Source organism: Oncorhynchus gorbuscha, linkage group LG14 (assembly GCF_021184085.1).
Source record: "Oncorhynchus gorbuscha isolate QuinsamMale2020 ecotype Even-year linkage group LG14, OgorEven_v1.0, whole genome shotgun sequence".
Lineage (NCBI taxonomy): Eukaryota > Metazoa > Chordata > Actinopteri > Salmoniformes > Salmonidae > Oncorhynchus > Oncorhynchus gorbuscha.
In genome coordinates, this window is record NC_060186.1 from 49140291 (window position 1) to 49165200 (window position 24910).

General features: G+C 42.3%; 4 protein-coding genes across 6 annotated transcripts in view; 1 reads left to right on the forward strand and 3 right to left on the reverse strand.

The window, feature by feature from the left end:
* Nucleotides 1-121: 121 nt before the first annotated feature.
* LOC123995026 (nucleoporin Nup43-like) lies at nucleotides 122-5870 on the reverse strand. Of its 2 annotated transcripts, none has more exons than XM_046298251.1 (8): nucleotides 5474-5870; nucleotides 3662-3784; nucleotides 2932-3009; nucleotides 2637-2799; nucleotides 2288-2423; nucleotides 1643-1794; nucleotides 1433-1549; nucleotides 122-1258 (listed from the first exon to the last, which is right to left on the reverse strand). In XM_046298251.1, exons 1-8 carry the CDS (start codon nucleotides 5591-5593, stop codon nucleotides 1029-1031), a joined length of 1119 nt encoding a protein of 372 aa, XP_046154207.1. In that variant the 5' UTR covers nucleotides 5594-5870; the 3' UTR covers nucleotides 122-1028. The 2 variants fall into 2 exon arrangements, with proteins under 2 accessions (XP_046154207.1, XP_046154208.1); XM_046298252.1 differs by lacking the exon at nucleotides 5474-5870 and adding an exon at nucleotides 3902-4061.
* On the forward strand, nucleotides 5748-13852 carry LOC123995027 (protein-L-isoaspartate(D-aspartate) O-methyltransferase-like). 2 transcript variants are annotated; one of them, XM_046298254.1, is made up of 8 exons: nucleotides 5748-6092; nucleotides 10709-10813; nucleotides 10917-10948; nucleotides 11131-11235; nucleotides 11401-11521; nucleotides 11859-11944; nucleotides 12343-12559; nucleotides 13052-13852. In XM_046298254.1, the coding sequence occupies exons 1-7, from the start codon at nucleotides 5918-5920 to the stop codon at nucleotides 12520-12522; spliced, it is 804 nt and encodes a 267-aa protein (XP_046154210.1). In that variant the 5' UTR covers nucleotides 5748-5917; the 3' UTR covers nucleotides 12523-12559; nucleotides 13052-13852. The 2 variants fall into 2 exon arrangements, with proteins under 2 accessions (XP_046154210.1, XP_046154209.1); XM_046298253.1 differs by having other exon boundaries at nucleotides 5749-6092; nucleotides 12343-12512.
* Nucleotides 13853-14542: 690 nt separating this feature from the next.
* lrp11 (low density lipoprotein receptor-related protein 11) lies at nucleotides 14543-20955 on the reverse strand. The gene is made up of 9 exons (XM_046298249.1): nucleotides 20128-20955; nucleotides 19537-19694; nucleotides 18918-19059; nucleotides 18009-18134; nucleotides 17289-17540; nucleotides 15852-16022; nucleotides 15649-15708; nucleotides 15427-15543; nucleotides 14543-15312 (listed from the first exon to the last, which is right to left on the reverse strand). The coding sequence occupies exons 1-9, from the start codon at nucleotides 20723-20725 to the stop codon at nucleotides 15158-15160; spliced, it is 1779 nt and encodes a 592-aa protein (XP_046154205.1). The 5' UTR covers nucleotides 20726-20955; the 3' UTR covers nucleotides 14543-15157.
* A 2149-nt stretch (nucleotides 20956-23104) lies between these two features.
* LOC123995028 (mitogen-activated protein kinase kinase kinase 5-like) overlaps nucleotides 23105-24910 on the reverse strand; it is a 70482-nt gene continuing 68676 nt past the window's right edge. The window contains exons 28-30 of the mRNA XM_046298255.1: nucleotides 24012-24124; nucleotides 23648-23724; nucleotides 23105-23519 (exon numbers count right to left, since the gene is read on the reverse strand). Coding sequence (XP_046154211.1) covers nucleotides 23459-23519; nucleotides 23648-23724; nucleotides 24012-24124 — 251 coding nt within the window. The 3' untranslated portion in view covers nucleotides 23105-23458. The remainder of the gene's footprint in view (nucleotides 23520-23647; nucleotides 23725-24011; nucleotides 24125-24910) is intronic.

Genomic DNA, 24910 nt, shown 5'->3' on the forward strand with positions numbered 1-24910 from the left:
AAATGTTTATATTCTATAAAATGGTATAATTAGACCTAAATGCGGTCCATATTATGGCTGTGTCATACTGTGTATATATCGTCTTATGATGTGATGCATAAATTGGATAAGTGATAACATATTTATGCAAAGACATTTTATTTCAAAACACGAGTTAAATGACATGAATACAACCAGTATGACTTCCCCAAAAATCAAGTGCTTTATCTGTGACTGGTTTTGAGCATAATTTATCAAATCAAATTTAGAGTGTAAACTACATTTCTGTGGTAATCCAAGATCTCTCTCTGTATGCTTTTAATTGCTTAAACCTCCCTCAGGAATATCAAAAACAATCATACAATTTACTAAATACTTTCACCTGATGAAGGTTATCTAATCCTCAAGAGCAAGACCTTTTACTGGGAAAATATTTCAACAATCAGTTTAGGTAAATAATTGCCTGAAGATAACGACCCTACCGCTATGCACTGAGGTCAGAACGCAATCATGGTTACATTAAGACAGTGAGAAAACGTACCTCAATGCAGGGATGGGACATGCCACTGTACTCAAAATGTTACATTTTTTCCACACTGTTCCATCGAGAAGATTGAAATTCTGCTCATGCCCTTTTTGTCCTCATGCTAGGTAACAGTAGCCACCGCAGCCGATTTTGGAATGTTGCGTCAGCCAATCAGCTCCTTTGTTGTTCAACACAATGTGCTATTCCATAATGGCTGATATGGCTGCTAGCTAACATGAAGACAAAAAATGATTAGCAGTATATAAATCTTCTTGGAGTAGTGTGGATAAAGGTACAATTTGGAGTACAGTGGCATCTCCCATCCCCGCATTGAGGTATGTTTTCCAAACCCATATCTCGTGCCGGCTCCACAGTGTCTTAATGTAACCATGATTGCGTTCCGACCTCAGTGCAGCTAAGCATAAATTAGCGGAATGGTAGGGTCAGCATCTTCTGGCAAGATAAAGTCCAGCCAGCCCGTCAAATCATGTGAACAGCTGAACTGTGTTTTTTATTTTATTTTTTAAATTGGGACATGTCTGTTGACATAAATAGCCTCTCCGTCCGTTCCACACACCAAGCATTGTCCCAGTACATCCAGACTGTTCACAGACAGCATTTGGCTGGGCAGCATGTGAGTGGTCTCAAGGTGTCCCTTACTAGAGTCCCCAGTGAGCCAGGCATTGATGAGGGACTGGTTCCCACCTGCTGGGGCTATTGCACTGCGAGAAATTATGCTTGTGTTCCATCCACCTGGTGAAAAAATAAAAAATAAAATAAATCACAATTCTGATTGTGAACTACTGGTGTTACAGTAATGTAATCCTGCTAAATAAAAACAGGTGGATATATCAAATACTTCCCATTTGGCAGTAATCACAACAATCCTGCTCTGTGAGCCTTGAAAACATATTTCTGATGACTTGCCTTGTAAGAAGGATGGTGTGTCTGAATTTAAAGAAGTCTCCCAATGCAACAGTGATCCATCCTCTGAGCATGAGAACAGGTGGCCTGGGTTTGATGGATGAAAATGGACCTCCCACACTGTGAACACAACAAAAACATAAGTTAAAACCCTTAAACTGAAGATCGACTTGCTGCTTTAGTGAATTAACTACTTCCATAAATATGTCTTACTTTCAGAAGTGTGTGCCTCCATAAGTGAAATGGGCATGTTGCCTTGTCTCACGTCCCAGATACAGAGCATGCCATCCTGCCCCCCTGTGGCCACAATGTGTTGTTGGTTGGGGTGCCTGTCCACACAATGCAGTGGGACTCTGTCTCCAGTTCTAGAAGCCCCCCCCAAAAAAGACACAAAAACAACACAAAGATGCACTATGCAGAAAGCAGAAATCACTCTGTCATCTCCTGGTTGCTAAATGCCTGATAGTTATTTTAATTTCAGTTTACGTAACAAAATAAGCAAGTATAGTGTAGAGAATCATTGTACCTTCTAAACCACTGAAATACATTTTCCATAAACAAAAATATTGTATTTTCAGCTGTTTGAAGCGGGTGTACAAAACCGAAAGTAAAAGCAAAACTGAAACTCAAGAACATGGAAGCATAGAAATTGCACACATAGAACAGATCTACCGCTTCTTAGACTTGCTTTTAATTAATAACTGGTCTAAAACACATTTTATGTGAATATTTGGTTGGGTAGCCCAAAAAGATACATATGGCAGCTTTTTAAAAAACAACAAAAGGACAGTACACAATTAAGTTGTTGCACCAGAAAAACTGATTTACTTCATCCCCTCAAATATGTAATCATCTTACAATGAAAGAATCTGCGATGGTTCATTGCCTGGTTGCCTGAAGTCCCATAGTTTGAGCTGGCCAATAGAATTGACGGTAAGGATCTCTGTAGTCCTCAGGAAAGTCACAGCATGGATTGCGCTACTGTCAGCCTTTTCTGTCAGGAATGAAAAATACTATGTCAGTATCATCTTGGCTAAAGGGTGAGATTTCACTTGAAGTTACAGCTGACTTTTGGAAATGGATATGAAGGCTATGTCATTGCAAATTCAAAATGCAACCTTTAAGAAAATAATGCCCATTGCCAGGAGAGCATACAATTATTTTCACTCTTATTAGTACATAAGGACCTATTGTTTCCTCCTCAGACCTATGGTGCGCAGCACTCCTTCCTGGTCCGCTCTGAAGAGCATGATCCTTCCATCTTCCCCAACTGTGACAATCTCAGGGCTGTTACACACAACTCCAGTACATGGGGCGTTGTCGCAGGGATAATGATGTGCTCTTTCCCACAGTTGAGAAACAGACAATGACTGTAGAGAAGAGAAAATAGATGCTATTGAAAACAAGGTCCTACACAAGCTAACTTGACATTTATAATTGATGTATCCATGATTGTTGGTATATCTTCATTATGACTATGTCTTGTGAAGTAACATCCATACCTGGCTGTTGTGGTGATGCCGAAAGATAGTCACCGCTCCAGTTGATGACGCTGTTACTATTCTGTCTTGATCCAGAAACTAAAGGAGTGTAAGATTGAATTATGCAGTGGTGTAAAGTACTTAAGTAAAAACACTTTAAAGTACTACTTAAGTAGTTTTTGGGGTCTGTACTTTACTATTTATGTTTTTGCCAACTTTTACTTCACTATATTCCTAAATAAAATGTACTTTTTATTCAATACTTTTTCCCTGACACCCAAAAGTACTCATTACATTTTGACAGGGAAATGGTCCAATTCACACACTTACTAAAATAACATTCATGGTCATCACTACTGCAACAAATGCTTTGTTTGCAAATTATGTCTGAGTGTTGGAGTGTGCCCCTGGCTATCCGTCAATGGGGGGGGGAAAAACAATCATTTGCCGTCTAGTTTGCATAATAAGCTATTTGAAATGGTTTATACTTTTACTAGTGATACTTAAGTACATTTTAGCAATTCCATTTACTTTTGATACTTAAGTATACTTAAAACCAAATACTTTTACTCAAGTAGTATTTCACTGGGTGACTTTCACTTGAGTCATTTTTTATTAAGGCATATTTACTTTTACTCAAGTATGACAATTGAGTCATTTTCCACCACTGCAATTATGACATAATTATATTGAAAATCAGGACCAGTACACTAATATCTAATATTTTACACCTAATAGTATATTAACTTACTTGAAGGTCCAGAACATCCCCATTATGTTTGTATTCACATAATAATTGAGGGTCTCCCTCAAATTCATCGTCCATACTGGAGACCCCATTCTCTCCGATGGACCAAATTGAAATGCTGTTGTCCTGAAAAAAAAATAGATTTTGCTAGAGGTATGCAATCAGACAGAAATGTTCAACAGCTGAGTGATGGTAAGTTACACTAGCTATTAGTGCTTAATTTGAGCTGAATAGGATCCACACCTCTCAGATTTGACTTTGATTGTTCCGGCACCTATTTGCCCAGATCCGGTATCTCTCGCTGCATGATTTTTTAATTATTTCACTGTTCGCACTTTAAACATTTGAATAAAAGCGATCAGCATTAAATCAAGTTGCCCCCTCGTTATTTCTCCCGCTCCTCAGAAAGACCATCATGAAAAAGTGCGGTGATCCTTCTATTCTGCCACACTGATTCCAGACCTGCTCTCTTACTTGTACATAGAGGTTATGGGGAGGGCCAGTGGGGTAAGTAACTGATCTTGACACAGGTCTTGGTAGTGGTGGTCAGATAGTGAAGAAGTTCCTACGTAATCACCTCACGTAGCCTAGTCGTCTCCCTACTAAATTTGAATCGTGGGAACACCAAATAAAAAGTTGATAAGAAAAGGCAATCCAGTTTGACATTTTTCAAATCCAAAAATCCAGAGAAAGATGGTGAATCGAAACAAGAACGAGCCAGAGAACTGTCAGTGCCGGAAGAAAGGAGTGAGGGGCAAACTGTTCCTGATGGCAATACTAATCCCGCCAGTTCAGCATTACCACCGGCACCTCCACTAGCTAGTAGGCCTACTAGCGAGTCAGGGAGAGGGAGACGGTGCATCCACTGACGAAGTGCTTGGAGCAGTTGCAATTTGCGGTTCAAGAACAAGCAAACGCATAACCCCTTGCTTGTCATACAAAATTCAAAGTTGGACTGTACAACATGCAAAAAGGTAGGGAGCTTGGGTCTAGAAATGACTGGAGGGATTACACTAGCAAAATAGTTGGTGGAATGTACAGTAAATTAACATCCTATGCATCAGACATAAAACAAACAGAGCCCTCAGGAAAAAAAGGTTTTTGAACATGTCTGAACAAAGGCGCATTTGAGGACACCCAGTTTAACACTCAAAATGTAATTTAAAAAAGAAAGACACTACAACTAGTCTTCAGAGCAGCTTTAGGAGGCTAAACATCACAGCCACATGCCCCCTCACGGCTTGAAGCAATAAGTTGAGGAGGAGTTGACATGGGGCTCCCTTTTGCAATTATGTTAGCACAGATGAACTGTTGTTCTGTTGTGACCCCAAACTTTTGAGCGGTAGTATATGTCCATATGACAGGTGTACTGCAGTGTCGTAAAAATATGTTGCTGAACATTGATGTCTAGAAAATTAGGCTATAAGAAATTCAGACTTGTGTAGCGAAGCCCCGTTGCAATACTCAAGTATGTGGGCATACTGCAGTGACTTCTAAAATGCTTTGAATAAATTAGCACCTTGGAGTGCTGTCCGTGTCACCACCATCGATAGTAGGCTACTTGGTTGCTACGTTGTGTTTGACACTTTTTCTCAATGTGTTCCGGTAACGTTACCTCACTGAGCCACCCGGATAACAACACTCTCGCGCTCACTATGTGTTCCGGGACATCACGATTTACAAATTAAGCACTGTTAGCTAGCAACGTCAGTTAAGTGAAAGGTTTCTTATTATTGACAGAATAATAAAGTAACGTTGTGTTGACATTAGCTATCTAACGGTAAAGTTAGCAGCCTAGCTAACTAGCAAACCCACCTCGTTGTCCCAAGACCCAGTAGCAAATATGTCTGGTTGCTGTAAAGACGAAGATGAGACCGGTCTCCATCTCGTTTTGCTGATTTTCTTTGACACGTACTTAGCATTGATTCCCTCCATCAGAATAATCTTAAACGTAGCTAATTTCTATTTCTATTTCTGATAAACATGTAAACGTACCGCCAAATATCGTACGGTGGCTCAATGAGGACAAACTAAACGTCAAACGCAATGAAATTACGTCACTAATTCACGAACGTGTTAAACTCTCGCGCCCCTCCTAGTGGGTGAACGCGGAAGATAGATTCTTGCTCTGGCAATCAAATCTGAGTGGTCAAAAACCCCACATTTAAGATGAAATCTCCGATTAGTTAATTTATATGCAACCATCATTTATTCAGGGACTAGCTACATGGACAAAGCTGCAAGCTACGAAGTAAAAGTATGTCGCGTGACGTGTCCCCTCCGTCTGTTTTGGAGGTTGTCAGTTTCATAGGCAAAGGAGTTGGCGCAGGCGCGGCACTGACAGCCGCGCTCTACCTGCTCCGCAGAGTGTGTTTAATAATGGCCTGGAAATCTGGAGGAGCCAACCACGCAGAGCTTGTAAACAACCTACGCAGTAAGTTTACTCATTATGTAATGTGGATAATTAAGGATTTTGGTTTAGATATCTAATGGGTAATAGAGAAATGCTGCTTTCTCCAAAGCATGGTGACCACCGTCAGGCTAGGCTATTAAACATTGCACACTGTTTTCCTCTGTAGTCACGCTATTATCTGGCTTATGTTTGCAAATCTGCACCTGCTACCACAGAGTTTGCAAGTTAACAATTGCATCGACACAGTAGTGGCTTTATTAGGTGCAAAGGCTAAGTATATCCTTAGGTAATTTATGTGCGTCATATTGTGCTTTGCATCAACATTCTTTAGCTACAGTCGCTAACTAGCTATCAGCCACAGCTGTTGTTAAGAAACATGGCTAGTTAATTTGCTAGCTAGCCAGTTCATATGATTGTCATGCGGAATACCGAAGCCGTTTGTTAGTTAGCAAACCTACTAATTGCATACATTGGAAGTTCGATTGAGTTGATCTCTGTTTTTACTGCAAAAGCAAAAGTGTGGTCCAATAGTGTGTGATTGCGTTCCGCAATTCGGGGCATTATAATAATAATAATAATAATATATGCCATTTAGCAGACGCTTTTATCCAAAGCGACTTACAGTCATGTGTGCATACATTCTACGTATGGGTGGTCCCGGGGATCGAACCCACTACCCTGGCGTTACAAGCGCCATGCTCTACCAACTGAGCTACAGAATACTGTGTGGTGATATGATTTGTCGCCTCGGATGGTTTGTTTAGCTACAATGTCTGTGGCATCAGCAGTATCATATCACCTGCATCTGAAGGAACGCCGCAACCAAATCATAATCTCATTGGTTCCTGCATGAAGGTCTCCTCCCCCCACAGGAACGCCACAATACTTTTGCGCTAATATTCTATAAGTGGAGCAGGAGGAAAAGCAGTAGAACATTTGAGGTGCCGGTACTCAGTTCTGGTGAGCTCCTGCCCAAGTCAAGGACTGATTACGGCGTAACGGAGTCCTAGCTTAAATCTGGACTGATACAAGTATAAAGAGGAGTTCCTGCAGATGCAAGACCGCCCAGAATTGCGGGACACAATTGCACTCTTCTCATCTGGTTAGCTAAAAAGCTGTAACCTGTGGGTGGGGTATCCATGCCTAGCATGTTGATCCACTGTATTGACTGTACCTAAGTTACTGTAGGATGGGGAATGCCATCCTTTGGAGAGGCATGATCCAACCTTGTTGTTATTAAAGCAGGCTACTGGTTACACTCAGCATTCATAGGTAGTTGAGCAATATTTAATCCAATTTGCAGTCACATCTGACACACCACTGTGGTGGTTAGCCTTGCTAAGATTGTGTGTATGTGTGTCTCTTATGTGTGTGCGCCATAGAGTAAGAAGTGGCAGGTGACATGAGAAAGATGAAGAAAGAAAGATGTCAACTTCTCACTCCATTTCCCTTCCTGAATTAGCTGATTTAGATGGATCTAATACATTTACATTTAAGTCATTTAGCAGATAGATCTCTTAAATTCACCAATTTGCTAGGCAGATACTTTTGGTCATGTAGTGCATGTGGACACCTGCTTGTTGAAAATCTCATTCCAAAATCATGGGCATTAGTATGGAGTTGGTTCCCCCTTTGCTGTTATAAAAGCATCCACTCTTCTGGGAAGACTTTCCACTTGATGTTGGAACATTTCTGTGGGGGCTTGCTTTCATTCAGCCACAAGCATTAGTGTGGTCAGGCACTAGGCCTGGCTCGCAGGCAGTGCTCCAATTCATCCCAAAGGTGTTCAATGGGGTTCGTCTAGAATATTGTATGCTGTAGCGTTAAGATTTCCCTTCACTGGAACTAAGGGGCCTAGCCTGAACCATGAAAAACAGCCCCAGACCATTATTCCTCCACAAAACTCTACATTAGGCAATAGGCACTATGCATTGGCGCAGGTCGTGTTCTCCTGGCATCCGCCAAACCCAGATTTGTCAGTCAGACTAACATAGTGAAGTGTGATTCATCACTCCAGAGAACTTACTTTCACTGCTCCAGAGTCCAATGGCGGCAAGCTTGACACCACTTCAGCCGATGCATGGTATTGCTTATGGTGATCTTAGGCTTGTGTGAGGCTGCTCGGCCATGGAAACCATTTTCAGGAAGCTCCTGACGAACAGTCCTTGTGCTTGCTGACGTTGCTTCGAGGCAGCTTGGAACTCGTAATGAGTGTTGCAACCGAGGATAGACTATTGCTACACGCTTCAGCTCTCGGCGGTCCCATTCTGTGAGTTTGTGAGGCCTACCACTTCGCAGCTGAGCCGTTGTTGCTCCTAGACGTTTCCACTTCACAAAAACAGCACTTACGGTTGACTGGGGCAGCTCTAGCAGAGCAGAAATTTTACAAACTGACATCCTATGACGGTTTCACATTTCACAAGCTCTTCAGAAAGGCCATTCTACTGTCAATGTGTGTCTATGGGGATTGAATGGCTGTGTGTTCGATTTTATACACCAGTCAGCAACTGGGGTGGCTGAAGTAGCAGAATCCACTAATTTGAGGGATGTCCACATACTTTTGTACATATAGTGCATTTTTTTTGTAACAAGACTTGGTGCAGACTGCAGTGAGGCTTTTTGGCTTGCTTATATCAGTGTCCAACATGATTTGGCCAGCAGGCCAAGTTGGCTATTTTTACACGGTCAGTGTTCAGAAAAGCACTGCAGCAGACACTTTGGTACGAGGGCGGGTCTGAGCATTTTGCCAGCTTTATTCATTGTGATACTATACACTACAAGGACATAGGCCTATTTTATGTTGAGAATGTCTTCTGCATGAGAAGATATTAAGGCCAGCTTTTAAGATGCACAAGCAGGTACAACACTGCATCCAGGGAAACAAAAACATTGGGTAAAATGTGATGCTGAAGTGGATTAATATTTCATCCACCAAAGTTGAGTTCTGGGTGAATGTTAGCAACATCCATCCTCCCCTGTTGTCATGTGCTTTCTGATCCATTTAGGCCTACTCACCAACTGCAAATCATAAATTAGCCTAAACCAGATTTAAATGGGTCAAACTCAAGATGCATGCTAATTCCTTGATAGTTTTTTTTGTATGCTCCTTAGGCCAGGCTTTTCTCTGTGAGCTTAAAAGCTGATTATCACACACACTGGGTTCAGAATATCAAGTTATTTAAAGCCACTATATGTAACATTTTGGGCGACGCAACCAAATTCACATAGAAATGTGTGTTATAGACCGGTCATTCTTATTGAAAGCAAGTGTAAGAAGCGGTAGATCTGTGTGCTATTTCTATGTTTCCTGTTCTTAACTTTTGGTTTTGTCTTACTTTTGGTTTTGTACACCAGCTTCAAACAGCTGAAAATACAATTTTGCTTATGGAAAATATATATCACTGCTATTTAGATGGTACAATGATTCTCTACACTATACTTGCTTGTTTTGTCACATAAACTGAAATGAGGAAAACTTAGAATTTTAGCAACCAGGAAATGGCGGAGCGATTTCTGCATAATGCATCTTCAAGAGTTGGTCTCAAGTGCAATGTCTTTCAAAAACATTAAATATATCCTTCTAGCTGTACATATAGCTGCATATGAACTGTTCCATCTGAAGCTGTTGGGAATGCAGGTGTAATGTCCTGTGCATTCGGAAAGTATTCAGACCCCTTGACCTTTTCCACATTTTGTCAGGTTACAGCCTTATTCTAAAATGGATTCAATCCCCCCCCCCCCTTTATAAATCTACACACAATAACCCATAATGACAAAGCAAAAACAGGTTTTTATACATTTCAGCAAATGTATTAAAAATTGGAAATTGATATCATATTTACATAAGTATTCAGACACTTACTCAGTACTTTGTTGAAGCAACTTTGGCAGGGATTACAGCCTCTAGTCTTTTTGTGTATGACGCTACAAGCTTGGGCCACCAGTATTTGGGGAGTTTCTCCCATTCTAATCTGCAGATCCTCTCAAGCTCTGTCAGGTTGGATGGGGTGCGCCGCTGCACAGCTATTTTCTGGTCTCTCCAGAGATCTTCGATCGGGTTCAAGTCCGGGCTCTGGCTGGCCCACTCAAGGACATTTAGAGACTTGTCCCGAAGCCACTCCTGCGTTGTCTTGGCTGTGTGCTTAGGGTTGTTGTCCTGTTGGAAGGTGAACCTTCAACCCAGTCAATGGAAACAGGGTGCACCTGAGCTCAATTTCGAGACTCATAGCAAAGGGTTTGAATACTTATGTAAATAAGGTATTTCTATTTTTTGTTTTTATAAATCTGCAAAAATGTCTAACCCTGTTTTCGTTTTGTCGTTATGGGGTATTGTTTGTAGATGGAGAATGTTTGTTTTTTGTTTTAATCCATTTTAGAATAAGGCTGTAATTTAACAAAATCTGGAAAAAGTCAAGGGGTCTGAATACTTTCCTTAAGCACTGGAAATTGGCGACCACTCAGCAATATAGTTGTTAGGTTGGGGCCCAGGGTCTCGGGGAGAAATAAGAGCAGTAGCACCGAGTGGAGACTCCTGTGGAGGGATTACTTTACTCTGAAGACACTGCAGTGTTTGAATATGTTACTCTCCACAAATCCACTGTACCGTTAAACACCGCCTGTCTTCCTTTGTCCCTTAGAAAATGGGATCATCAAGTCGGACAAGGTCTATGAAGTCATGTTGGCCACAGACCGAGGCCATTTCTCCAGATGCAACCCTTACATGGACTCCCCACAGGCAATAGGTGTGCTTATTTATTGTAGTACAATAAAGTATTGTAGTGCAAATTCTATACACCAGCCATTGATGAATGTTAGATGCTAACAATCACTTTCTTTGACCCCAAGGCTATCAAGCAACCATCAGTGCACCACACATGGTAGGCCTAGCTATGCTTTTTAGTATTTGTTTAAATTGTTGCATATCTTATAAATGTATTATAACTATCAAACATTGATCGCCTTGCTCCTATAATGTATACCAACTGAGCACGTACCAGAGGTTTGCAAGTACAATGCTGACAGGTGGTGATGCAGTTATATGTTGATCTCTCTCTACCAGCATGCCTATGCCTTGGAGCTTCTGTACGATCAGCTGTATGACGGGGCCAAAGCTCTGGATGTGGGGTCTGGCAGCGGAATCCTTTCTGCGTGCTTTGCCCGAATGGTGAGCTATATTATGATGACGGGTTATATTATGATGACGGGTTAACACAGGTTCTGTGTTTTGGTGGTAGGGTTGGGGTACATTTTCCTATTTCAGGTTTTTGGGTTCTGTGTAATGTTCGATGGCATAGACTTGTATACCTCCCTAATGTATTGTCTTTAACAGGTAGGTCCCAAAGGGAAGGTGATAGGAATTGACCATATCAAGGAACTGGTAGATGATTCTATAACCAATGTAAAGAAGGATGACCCCGGCTTGATAACATCAGGTAGAATAAAACTAATCGGTAAGTCTGAAAAGCAGCAAAGAAAGATGGATTTTTTTTCTAATTCAATTTGGTGACTTGTATTATTGGGTTATGCAAAGGTATTATACAAAATATACAGTTCAAATATAAGCTTAAAATACAGTTGCTGACGCGATGACTGTTGAGTAAGGAATCATGGGTGCGGCACTGTCTGCTGTACTGCAGTCAACCAACATCAGTGTCAGAGGCCAGAGACGAGGTTGAGGTGGCATCGCTCAGCTCTGATGTGTGCCTTCGCGCTCTGCGTCTCAGTGCTTGACTGGTATAAGGCTGGCAGCGTGTGAGTGGCAGCTGCTGCCTGTTTGTTGCCTTACAGTGGGAGATGGGCGGATGGGCCATCCAGAGGAGGCGCCTTACGATGCCATCCACGTGGGCGCGGCAGCACCCAACGTGCCACAAGCAGTAAGTTCCCAAAACACAGAAAAACACAAATGAAGGCATCAAAGGGGACCCAGTTAATAGGAGTCCCATTGCTGCAATCCACCATCATCTGTAGGAATGCTGTGGTCAGAGACAAGATAAAAACCAACACAGACTCTAACTCTGTTAGTAACAGCAGGCTTTGTTCGGTCTCAGGAAATATGTTAGTGCTCTGTGCGGTGTTATTTTGTCAAACAGTACCCTGGTCTATTCGGGTGTAACTACACTGTTGCATATTTTGCTACTCGGCTAGCCATTGCATTGTTAATGTGAACATCTCTTCTTCGAAGACTTGTCTGATGGGGTGGAAAACTGTGAATGTTTGGACCTTGGGGCAGGTCATCTGGTTCTGACCCAGTGAGTGTCCTCTCCTCCCTCAGCTCCTTGATCAGCTGAAGCCAGGCGGCAGGCTGATTCTGCCCGTGGGGCCGGCCGGAGGGAACCAGATGCTGGAGCAGTACGACAAGCTGGAGGACGGCAGCACCAAGATGAAGCCCCTGATGGGGGTGATTTACGTGCCTTTAACAGACAAAGAGAAGCAGTGGTCCAGGTGGAAGTGACTTCCTACTCCCTCTCTCCTTCACAAAGTGGGCAAAGGTGAAATGGTGTGGCCTGGAGCATATGATGGATCCCAAGGGGCTGTGTTTGCGGCTTGTCATCATTAGTTGCTTCTTCCATACCATGTCAACTGGCTGCACGTTTTCTTAGTTTTAATCCTGTAAACTAGTATGATATTTTAGATCTGTTCAGCTAAACAAGAGTGCAGTGACGCAAACAATCAAGTGTGGATTCTGTTTGGTATTACAAGAATGGTGATGTTTAAAATGTTTGATGGCTGGCATTTGGCTGTGGTACTTCTGGCATGAGAGCTTATCAATTTGAATCATCCTTGTTCTCGAGGGGAAGTCTACAAGAGATGTTTATCCTCATTTGGATTTTGCACGTGGTTTGGGGCTTTCTACAAGAGTTCGTGCATGGGAGTGTCTAACTGACCTTCAGTGGCATGACAAGAGGGAGTTCGGATTTTGACACAGTATATTTCCTCTTTTTAAGTCCATCGCTTAACGTGTTGCCTCTTATTTCTCACAGGGATGAACTTTGAGGCGACAAACTGTCCATATACCACATTTTCAATGTGAGCCTGGAGGAGACTACTTTGGGTTCCAACAACAGCCATTGGAATTCTTTCAAAACATTTTCTTTATCATGCTGAGGAATAACCCCTGAGGTTGGGAAAAAGACTGTTAGAGATTGAACAGAGGAAAGTGTCAGGGTTAGTCTTTTTTTCAGGCCTGCATCTTTTTGGCGGGGGTTGTGAATTTTTCCTTTTGAATAGCTGCAGGATTTTGAGTTTAAAAGTATTATTTTTCTACATTTTGGTGACATCTGAGTTGCAATCAACCATTTCAACAATAATGCATTTCAGCTCCATCAAAGCTGAGTGTGAAGAGGGTGCCAGACTGTTCTGATAAGGAAAGCCTCCCACAGTATTTAAACAGGCACACGCAGGTTGCACAAATGACTACTCTATCCCACATCCAGTTGTTTGACATGCAGCACATGGCATTAAAGAAAGGACTATTACACCTAGATTTACTCGTACAGTTGGATACAAGGCAAAAGCCAAACCACAACACTCTACAACAAGAGTGGAGCACATCCACATGGTTTCAATGACAACATTGTGTGCAGGCTTTACTGATGACCGACACTAAATGAAATAGCCGGTGCTTTGCCAAAATAAGCCTAAATGCAAAGAAAATGAATGTCTGTAGTTTTTTTTTTTTAAACATGGAATTAAAAAGCACATTTATTTTGGATGGTCCATGGCTTTCACAATTTCTGGAATGGCAAAAATGAAAATAAAGAGATGCTTATGTTTTTGTCCCACTTTGTGCCGTGGAGTATTTATTGTTTCAAGCTGTTTTTGCCGTTGAAGACGGCACCTACTGCCATTTGTCCTTACCACTCTAAAAACCTCTAGAGCAGGAAGAATCCACGTTGTATATTCTGATTGTATTGCCACTCAAAATACTCTGAACACTTTATCACAGAGTTCCAAAAGACACATTGATCAAGAGTTAACTTTACTATTTCACACACACACTATGCATACGGGCGTTTGAGCTACGTCACCATTTGAAAACTACATAGCTAGACGACACAGAAAAGCAACCTACCACATTGCAATATCAGACGGCCTAGAATGCTTTATGGCTTGATATGGGTGTTTCTGGAATGACTTGCTGTTATAACAAAATAACGATTTTCAGTAATGATTGTAAGTTTAGGAATTTACAATACGTTACACAGTTTGCTACCCCCATATTTCAAATGAGTCTGGTACAAAATAAAACTCTAGGCCAAGCCTAATAGATATACACAACAGTGCCACTCGGTGGCAGAAGTATTACGTAGGGGATAAAGTACTATATCTCCCAATGAAAATATACATCCATAATTCATGAAGTGAAAGAGCAATGATGAAAGAGCCAGACGAGCATCATTTTTTACGCCAAGCGAGTACACAAAAGTAGCAAACATTTCTTCCCTGTTAAAAGGTGGGTTTGATTTAGCTCAACCGTGACCCTGGAGTGCTGGGTCGGGCTTGCACCTTTGGGACCATTCCAATGGGACAATTTTAAAGGGTGATCTCTGCCTACCTAGCATGGCGAGTTAGATAAGTCAAGTGCACCTAAAGGTGTACACTGTCATGATTATAGAATGTTTGATAGGCTGTTAATCATGAGTCCTGGCTAACAAGTCGACTGACAATTGTGTTGTTTCTGCCTGAGGGGCTTTTAGTACGGAGGGTGCATCCAAAAGAAATAGAAGTGCCATGCACAGACTTTTTGAGAGGCAGGTTTTCAAACTAAAAAAAAAGGCACCCAAAAAACAAGATTCTGCCACTGCGGTCACAGATTCATTGAGCAATTATGACTTTGATTATTTAGTTACATAGAAGCAATAGATGGTCATATCTTAATGGCTAATTCAATGACACATATTTAATGCGAATTTAAAGACTACTTGCGGGCAGTGGGTTCAGAACAACTGCAAGAAAAACCATGTATATCAACAACTAAAGATAAACGATTGTTTTGTTTACAAAAGGGCACTTTAGAGACTGGAAGGGCAAAGGGGCATGTGCTCTGCACAGGTAGAGCCTTATCTGTGCATGTGCCTGCTATGCTGCTACAGGTACATGCCGTTGATGAGATAATCAGACTCCTCTGTGGTGAGGGGGCGAGCCTTCTTCAGCTTGTGTTGGACCAACCGCAGACGACAGCCAATCATGAGCAGCAACAGAGCCGTGATGATCAGTCCCAGAACCAACGGCAGGATCGCACCTGCAGGGGAGAAGAGGGAGATAAAGGGACTGTCATATACTATCTTGAATTCTCCATGTATAACCTAATATTACAGAGTTATTGTAACTAAGTTGGTAAGGATGTTGAACAGACCTGACTCAGGCCCTGGGTGTCCTCCCACTACTGAGTGTGGTTTGGATATTGGGAACATGTCACTCTCTGCTAGTAGTTTGGTCTCTGGCCACTTCATGGTCACTTTAGGGGTCTCTACTGTAAATGTTAATACACTGGTTAAGACTGAGACAGGTGAGAGAATGTATTCAGCTGATTAATTATCATGTGCAGGAGTAATAATTATAAAACAATGGAATTTACCTGACTCTGTGTGTTTGGTGGTGGGGGGAGGTGCCACGGTCATTTGCTTGATAGCAGTACCTGAATTAGTTGTTTCCATTATTAATTTGCATAATTGTCTTCCTACATTATGTACACCTCATTCAATATGTAATGAGAATGCACATCAGAATCCAGATCATTCTAAAAAACAAAGAAATTGTAGTCTCCTAGAATAATCCTACCTGGTTTTTCTATACATTCATTGACACAGTCTGTCTGCTGCAGGAAGTTGTTATGGTTGCCCTTGCAGCCTCCGTAGATGAAGTGCTTGCACTCTTCAGCTACAGGGTCATAGAACCAGCGTGGGAAGATGCCTTTACATGGCCCCACAGCAGGGGGAGCTGCACAGGGCTCTGCTGGGACAAAGAGAGAACAGAGAACGTGAGAGATTTGGTCAGATGGGACAGAAAGACAACAGAGAGAGGGAGGAAGAGATGTGTTCAGGTGGGACAGAGAGAGAGATTTCGCCAGCTGTGACGGGGACAGAGCAACGAGAGGGATGGAGTGATTTGGTCAGGTGTGACAGAGAGATGGAATGAGAGATTTGGTCAGGTGTGACAGAGAGAAGGAATGAGTGATTTGGTCAGGTGTGACAGAGAGAAGGAATGAGTGATTTGGGTAGGTGTGACAGAGAGAAGGAATGAGAGATTTGGTCAGGTGTGACAGAGAGAAGGAATGAGAGATTTGGTCAGGTGTGACAGAGAGAAGGAATGAGAGATTTGGGTAGGTGTGACAGAGAGAAGGAATGAGAGATTTGGTCAGGTGTGACAGAGAGAAGGAAAGTGAATGACAGAGAGAAGAAGAGTGATTTGGTCAGGTGTGACAGAGAGAAGGAATGAGTGATTTGGTCAGGTGTGACAGAGAGAAGGAATGAGAGATTTGGTCAGGTGTGACAGAGAGAAGGAATGAGAGATTTGGTCAGGTGTGACAGAGAGAAGGAATGAGAGATTTGGTCAGGTGTGACAGAGAGAAGGAATGAGAGATTTGGGTAGGTGTGACAGAGAGAAGGAATGAGAGATTTGGTCAGGTGTGACAGAGAGAAGGAATGAGAGATTTGGTCAGGTGGTCTCAGTCTTTGATAAGTTAACATTGGAAGTACCCCACCTCATGTGTCTCAGGCTAGCCTAACTCAGGGATCAGGTGGCGGGGGACAGAGGAGTGCTTTGTTCCAACGCTGAGGGTGGACATGGCGATAAATGGCCCCTGTGAGGCTCACTCCCGTCCCAGGACTGCACTCTAATCTCAGCCCTGCTCGTCTCACAGAGTGCCCCTGCGGGCCTTATTCTGCCTCGCTCCACAGTTCCAGATCAGCTCTATGGCTCAATGGCTGCCTTCAGGGGTTCAATCTGTCTCTCTCTGTGCTTACTAGCTAACACACAAAGGCCTTCCGCTCTCTGCTAGCACATACAAAACTCTGGCCAACCAGAAAAATGTTGCAGCTACCAAATGGATTGAATTACTTCACAGCTGACCAAAACCTTTAATCTATAGTTGGTTTTTGTCTACAGGTTTTTGTCCAAAGCTGTTAATATGGTGTTTTGATTCATGTGCATGAAATTGCCTACTGGCTTATAGCTAGGTAGTAACAAAACTAGGTAATAGTTACACAATGACAGTACCTTGACTGACAGGGCTCTCCTGATCACTGTGACTTGGCTGTGGCAGGACTGGGGGCACAGCTTTGCTCCTCTCACGAGACTGTGGGGTCTGTGGGTCTTGTGGAGCTTGTGGTAGAGGTGGTCTTGCCTCCTCCATGGTCTTCTTGGGCCCACCCTGGGCCATGGAGTGGTCCTCAGTCTCCTCTGGCTGGGCGACAGGCCTGTGTGGGCTGGCACCTGCAGGGTGGGTCACCGACTTCCTGTTCCCATCAACTGTAGAGAGGAAAGAGATGACAGGGCATGGTTATCCTGGGCTCTCGGACACAATTTACTGCAGGCCTCCTTGCTCTGATATTCCAGACTGAACTGCATGAATACAACTCCATCCTTGTACACTCAAGTATACAACTACAATTCATCCTAGTACACTCTAGTCTACAACTACACTCCATCCTGGTACACTCTAGTCTACAACTACACTCCATCCTGGTACAATAGTCTGAAACTACACCCCATCCTGGTACAATACAGTCTAAAACTACACCCCACCCTGGTACAATAAAGTCCACACAGGAAACCTACAGCCCTCTATGTTGTTATTATTATTATTATGTTATTATATTACAATATGATCATCCTTTTATTTATTTAACCTTTATTTTGACAGGAAAGCCAACAATTACCAGGAGCTACTGCCTCCCCGTGGCTGACAGCTTGAGGAGGACAGATTGAGTGACTTACAGCTCTGGCAGAAATCCTCGTCTGAGCGGTCTGGACACTGCTGCTTCCCATCACAGGCGTAGGTGATGTCAATACAGCAGCCGTCGTCACACATGAACTGGTAGCGGGAGCAGCTACCTGTACACACTGGGGGAGAGGCGACACGAACACCTCTGTTTTACTCTCTAATGACACTGTAGTTCAGTGCCTACACACTCACAAATGGGTGATGAAGCGCTACTATTGGCCACCACCACCAACACCACGGCACCCAATGACAGTCCCCAGGTATACTTGGCAGCCTTCCTGCAGTATGGATGCTGTGTTAAACTGCTGTTCTGTGTAATAGGTCACTCATCTTATGTTTGTTGGAATTCGGGATTGGACAGGAGAAATGTATAATAGTAGTACATTATGTTGCTGTAATATTCATCACTTATAGGTTTAGAAAAGGACCTTCATAGTCCAGGTACATAAACAATCCCCACCCTCTTCCTTCCTTTATTACTCTAGATGGGGCTAGACTAGGATGATTTAAGGCATACTGTATCTCATCCATCTCTATGCAGTGAATAGATTAACATGCCTGATCATCTGAATGGCTATTAGGCAGCCAGCCATTTGACTAGGGCAGTACTGCTTAATTGATTGGAGCACTAAATCCCAGGCTCTGTTTCATTATGCGATGGATTCAACCCTTAGGAGCATGGATTCAATTGCAGCGAAAAGGTCATTGCCTGTAATGCATTGGTCTAGAGTGGAAAATGTCTTATATGAGGAACAGGACCACAGAGAAGCACAAATACATTTGACCACAACAACACAATTAATGTTAGTCACAGAATAGCGAGAAAATAGGCAAGTTCCAGTAATGAATTATCATTCATGAACATGAGGAGGCACATCTGGCTGGTTTGAAGTGTTTTTCACCTTCAGCCTGGCGTTCTGGAGCCAGCACAGTCACAGTGACATTGTCCGTGCTCTTCTGTCCCGCGATGTCGGTGACAGTCATCTGGAAGGTATAGACACCCTCATGTAGACCACTGATCTTCAGTAACCCTGGATGGGTCACCTGCAGGTGAGCAGAAATAACATTTCAGAGAAAATAACACGGGAGGAAACTGCACTGAGAAATTATGCCATGGACAAAGCCAAAGCCTTCATTGAAAGAGTCAAGAGGGGTTTCTTCTAAAGACCCACGACTGGTATATCACATCAACCGCTCAGTGGCGTCACAGGGAGAGAGAGGGTAGCCTACAATAGGGCTCTTGTCCTTTCGGCAGGTTGGGTGACAATAGCCTTTTATTTGCGTCTGAGCAGCAGGGCATTGTGTGGCTCCGGCCGCACCATGCAAACCGCCACGTTGACTTCAGCATATACCTCGTTCTATGTATGACATTATAGCAACAAGACAACTGTGAGTCCCAGATCTGCTAAAGCAAATGCCATTCCACAGTGTTTTGACACTCGACATTACTCACAGAGGAAAGAACCTAAAAGCAGAAACCAAGTTTAGATGCCGGAAGAGTGGCACCAGTTGCGGTGTTACCTTCATGTTGATGTCTTGGTCGCCCTTCACCAGGGCCCATTCGTAACGAGTGACTCCGTGGTCGTCCACACTGTCCCGGCCGTCCACTACGGCCCAGTCAGTGGGCAGCTGGATGACCACATCCTGGCCGGCATCACTCCGGGGCGGCTCGTCCATGTCTGAAAACAACCCAGAGCAGAGCTAACCCGCTGGGCTCAGATGTCAGTTCAACGTCTAGTTTTGATTTACATTTACATTTAGTTGAGTTGTCAGCTAACCTGAATTCAACGTGAAAATCAACATATTTCACCATGCCATTGGATTTAGTTTCAAAGTTGGGTGAAACCTGTCAAGCGCACGGACTTACATTAAATCTAAATTTAGAAGCAGGGGGCACATAGCAAATGATTAACCCAAGCTAAACACCAGACTGATAATTGTTAGAGGCGGTGGAACAGAATTACCAGCAACCATTTACTATGTATGCATGCTTTATCATAAGCAATAGCAACACATTATATACTTTTGTGATTTAGACAAACACTTGCATGCATGTATATTGTATGTTATAACTGTAATCCCATATAAATCAAAGCAGGTGCAGAACCTCACCTGGCGTGCCATCTTCAAAACTAGGTTTATCCTCAGGTCTCCTGATTTTGTTCCCATCTACATTGCCACTGGAAGAGGTGACGTGCCCTGTTGTATTGTGAGCCCGGCTGTAGGTGCTGAACCCTGTCTGTGCTGCGAACGAACATACGTTTTTATTTCTATAACTGCAGTTGAGCAAATAGCAGCTGAGGCCGTCGTCCGACTGTCTCATGTCCTCTTGGACCACCGCCACCGTGCAGTGGGGGTCTGCGCAGCAGGCATGGAGACAGTCTTTCCAACTGTACACCTGGTCAGGAGCCGAGAGAAAGGTGGCCCCCTGCTCTATGGAGGCCCTCGCTCGGATGATGTGTTCCTCTACGGCGTTGAAGTCACCCAGGCAGACGTCAACCACCTCCTCTTCCTCCCTGCTATACGTCTGGTCCTGTTGGAGCTGCTTGCGGAATTCTCCTAAGAGCTCTTCCACCCCTGATATTTTAGATTTCAAGTCCGATATTTTAGAGGGCCGGGTGTGAATGCTAGTCACCATACAGAACAGCAGCATACACGCAATAAGTCGATGCTGAGCCAAAGCCATTATGTTTACGCAGTTAGACGGCATCCTTCCCGGCTATTTTCGGACGCATGAGGAGGCCCTTCTTTATTTTCAACACCAGAAACCTATAACGCAAAATATAAATACTGTCTCATATCCAATAATCTCGAGTCGCCGGTGAACACTTTTGCTTGTTTCTTTTTGCGATGCTAAAGGCCTTTTGTCGGTATCATGATGGCACTGCTTGGAGGTAGCGCCCAACATCCACATCCAGCCACAGTGATTGGAGGCGCACTGATATCATTGACGTCACGGACGATGTTTTATATTGAGACTCTTCGGGATCTATGATATCCGGAATCATTGGGGCGTCCCTACGGCAATGAAGTTGAAATGTACTATGGTTAATTAAGGTTTATGGTTACCTTATGGTATAAAGTTAGGGTTGGAGTTCAGGGTATGAATATTTTAAGTATGCCGGATAGCACAGCCCGTTTCCCGCAGCGCGCCTGTCGGTTTTGGGTTTATGCAACTCCCTGTATGTCTGCAAGCTTAAGAACGGTAGATTTTCTGAATATTATTAGGGTACTAGACCTGCATTTTGAAATCATAGGCCCATGGAAAAGGATTTGTGTTCAGTTGTGTGAATATAATGTCCATAATAAACATGATTTCAGTTTACACTTTATTTCACAGTTAAGATTAAGACGATGTTTTGTGTTACACAACAATATGTTATTGCACAAATAATGTAATCAATCTATCATGAATATGAAAACAAAACGGACATATTTGAGCAAAACTTCATTTGTGTATTTCTGACTGAAATATTTTAAATAAAAGAGGTTGGTGGTACAACAATATGACCATCTTGTTTTCGTTTCTGATTTGAAATCAAACATATACATTTGATTGAAAGAATTTGCATTTTTAAAGGGGCAATCTACAGTTGCTATATACATGTTTGGACTTGTGAATGAATGATATGTACCTATTGATTCTTGAAGAATATAGCTTATAAATGCCAGGGGCAGGGAGGCCACTTTGTTATCCTTTCAACTGCTGATTGCCGCTTTAAAGATCATATAATATACAAATGAAGGCAGGCTAAAACTATAATTCCCCAAATATACAACAAAAATACATCTTCAATAGAGTAAAATATCAATTGGGTCATCTGTTTCTTCCGATCAAATATCATACAAAATCTGACATGTGGAAGTATAATGTGTAGGTCAGATCATTTTGTTCCATCGCCAGTATAGATAATATCTATAAATTACCCAACTCAACTTTGTGTTGCACATTAGATAGGACATCTAGGTTTTTGTAAATTGTTTAACTAAAAATAGTAATTTACTGTCATAATATTTTCAATATATTTACATAATTTCCCCTAAAATCACACCCCCAAAAATCTTAAAATGACATAAATGTTAAATAATTACTTGAACTAATGAAGTCAAGAGTTTTGATGATTCAAAGCCGTCACAGACAGTTAAACAAATAGGTACAAGAGGGATGCAGTGATGGCCTTGAGAGTAGACAATATGCATAAAAACACATTTAAATAAAGTAGTGATAAGAAGCCACTGACAATAACAATGTTGTTTATCAACATAATGTACAGCAGCTCAAACACATCAGTTAACATTGTATTTTATCTCTCAGGCTTGGTTTAGAAAATGGTCCGTCTCATGTGTTGTTAACAAATGATAGTAAGGAGATAATTCTACAACCAAATAACATTGACATTTTAAACACATTCTCAGATATTTATAGGTAATGTTCCACTGTTTGTCCTGTGAATCTTGGAGCACCAGCTTAAAACATGTCATAACTGTTGGAACATTATAAAACCAGTGGTGCTTATTTACACTGAACAAAAGTATAAACAAATGTTCTCATGAGCTGAAATAAAAGATCACAGAAATGTTCAATACGCACTGAAAGCTAATTTCTCTCAAATCATCATTTGACAGCTGTGGCATATCAAGAAGCTGGTAACCACAGCATGATCATTACACAGGTGCACCTTGTGCCAGGGACAATAAAAGGCCTCTCTAAAATGTGCAGTTCTGTCACACAACACAATGCCACAGATGTCTCAAGTTTTGAGGGTGCGTGCAATTGGCATGCTGACTGCAGCCATGTCCACCAGAGCTGTTGGTAGACAATTGAATGTTCATTTCTCTACCATAAGCCACCTCCAATGTTGTTTAAAAAAATGTAGCAGCACGTCCAACCGCAGACCATGTGTGTGGCGTCGTGTGGGCGAGCAGTTTGCTAATGTCAACTTTGCGAACAGAGTGCCCCATGGTGGCGGTGGCATTATGGTATGGGCAGGCATAAACTATGGACAACGAACACAATTGCATTTTATCGATTGGCAATTTGAATGCACAAAAATAGCGCAATAGATTTGGGCCTAAATGAATTTATTTCAATTGACTGATTTCCTCATACGAACTATAACTCAGTCAAATCTTTGAAATGGTTGCATGTTGCGTTTATATTTTTACATGAAAAAGTAACTCCGTTTGAAAATAATAATTCCCAAAAAACATTTCCATAACCCAACAAGGTCTCTCTAACGCACACAATATTCCATAAGTCTCTCTCACACAATAATGGCAATACTCCACACATGATCAACTACACTGGATTCTTGGTCTAATAAATACTGAGATTAAAGTGCAGTGGTAAGAGTTGAGGAGAACACTCAGTTGTTGTTGTTGTTGTTGTTGCTGTGGTAAAGTTCCTGTACTGTAGCAGTGGCTAATGGCACACGAAGGCTCCTCACGCAGGCTTCTCTCTGTAGTCTGTGATGGCCTTCCATAGCTTACACAGGATCCCACCTCTGAGGAGGAAAACATGAGAAAGATAAAGACAGACTATTATCACCACGTACAATATTAGTGTTTCGATCAGGTTGTTGACATGGCTGGCTATTTGACAGTGTAGGAGAGAATACCGTATGTTGTATACCTTAATCTCAAACTCTTCAGGTCGTCTCTCGTCACATAGTGGAGAAGGTCATCTAACGTGTAATCCTCGGTCAGAATCTACAAAATGGGTCAAATCATTGGTATATGAAAGAGATGAAGCTCGTGGCCAATAGATGGTGCTCAACTGTGTATCTGTTATTAAGGCTTTACACATACAGTATGCATATAGCCTTCTGCGCAATAGTCTGTCAAACATCAATCAAGCCATTTGTTTTAACAGCTTTACAGCAATGCACATTGTTTACTGTAGTATAGTGGGAGAGAATTACGTGGGTGTGAGTTTGTTTACATAATGTGCCCATTTAAAACAGACGTGGCTGGGGGAGAGTTGCCTCAGGACCTACCCTGTCCATGGAGTCATCGTCAGCGCCATGGAGTTTCAGCCACTTGATCAGCTTTGGGTCACCATGGCTCATAGTGGACTTGCTCCTTTGGCTCACCAATAATGTAGGCATATCTGTCAACAACAACAGTACATGTCCAACTATTAAAAGGGGCAATCTGCAGTTGCTACATACATTTCAAAATGTAAAATGAATGATATGTACCCATTTCATCTTAACTTACAAATGCCTCATAAGCTTAGTTCAACTGTCATACTCCATCATAACCCAAAATAAAAGATTGTTTCACTCCAATGTTTGTAAACAAATTGAATGTAAACAAACACTGTATAGCCTCAAAACATGGTTAAACTATAATATTTATATTTCTTGGATGATCAGTCCTTGCATCCATAGCTCTGTCTATGAATTTGAGAGTGGTTACATTTCTCCAGCCTTTAACCAAAACAGTTGTGGGGATGTCACTTTCTTATTGTTTCTACTGCAGATTGCCCCTTTAACAACAACCATGTATCATCCATGTAACTAATCATATTAGACATTGCAAAGAATATGCATGGTCTATTTCCTGATGCATCTGTTGTACAAATATTTCCATTAGTCTTTTAAAAAGCTGTATTTTTAATGCTCTTGTGCATAGTGTATGTAGTGCATGTTGGGCAGTGGTGGAAAAAGTACTCAATTGTCATACTTGAGTAAAAGTAAAGATACCTTAATAGAAAATGACTCAAGAGGGTCTCCTGAGTGGCGCAGTGGTCTAAGGCACTGCATCACAGTGCTAGCTATGCTACTAGAGATTCTGGGTTTGAGTCCAGGCTCTGTCGCAGCCGGCCATGCCTGGGAGACCCATGGGGTGGTGCACAATTGGCCCAGCGTTGTCCGGGTTAGGGGAGGGTTTG

Excerpts from the sequence above, each read along its gene's own strand:
- LOC123995026 (XM_046298251.1), bottom strand. The coding sequence starts at position 5,593 with ATGGAGGGAATCAATGCTAAGTACGTGTCAAAGAAAATCAGCAAAACG. Across the intron at positions 2,800-2,931 it reads GGCATCACCACAACAGCCAG|TCATTGTCTGTTTCTCAACT; the intron begins GTATGGATGTTA and ends TCTTCTCTACAG. Across the intron at positions 2,424-2,636 it reads AGGAGTGCTGCGCACCATAG|AAAAGGCTGACAGTAGCGCA; the intron begins GTCTGAGGAGGA and ends CATTCCTGACAG.
- LOC123995027 (XM_046298253.1), top strand. The coding sequence starts at position 5,918 with ATGTCGCGTGACGTGTCCCCTCCGTCTGTTTTGGAGGTTGTCAGTTTC. Across the intron at positions 10,814-10,916 it reads GGACTCCCCACAGGCAATAG|GCTATCAAGCAACCATCAGT; the intron begins GTGTGCTTATTT and ends TTTGACCCCAAG. Across the intron at positions 11,945-12,342 it reads CACCCAACGTGCCACAAGCA|CTCCTTGATCAGCTGAAGCC; the intron begins GTAAGTTCCCAA and ends CTCCTCCCTCAG.
- lrp11 (XM_046298249.1), bottom strand. The coding sequence starts at position 20,725 with ATGCCGTCTAACTGCGTAAACATAATGGCTTTGGCTCAGCATCGACTT. Across the intron at positions 19,060-19,536 it reads ACCAAGACATCAACATGAAG|GTGACCCATCCAGGGTTACT; the intron begins GTAACACCGCAA and ends GCTCACCTGCAG. Across the intron at positions 18,135-18,917 it reads TCCAGAACGCCAGGCTGAAG|TGTGTACAGGTAGCTGCTCC; the intron begins GTGAAAAACACT and ends CCTCTCCCCCAG.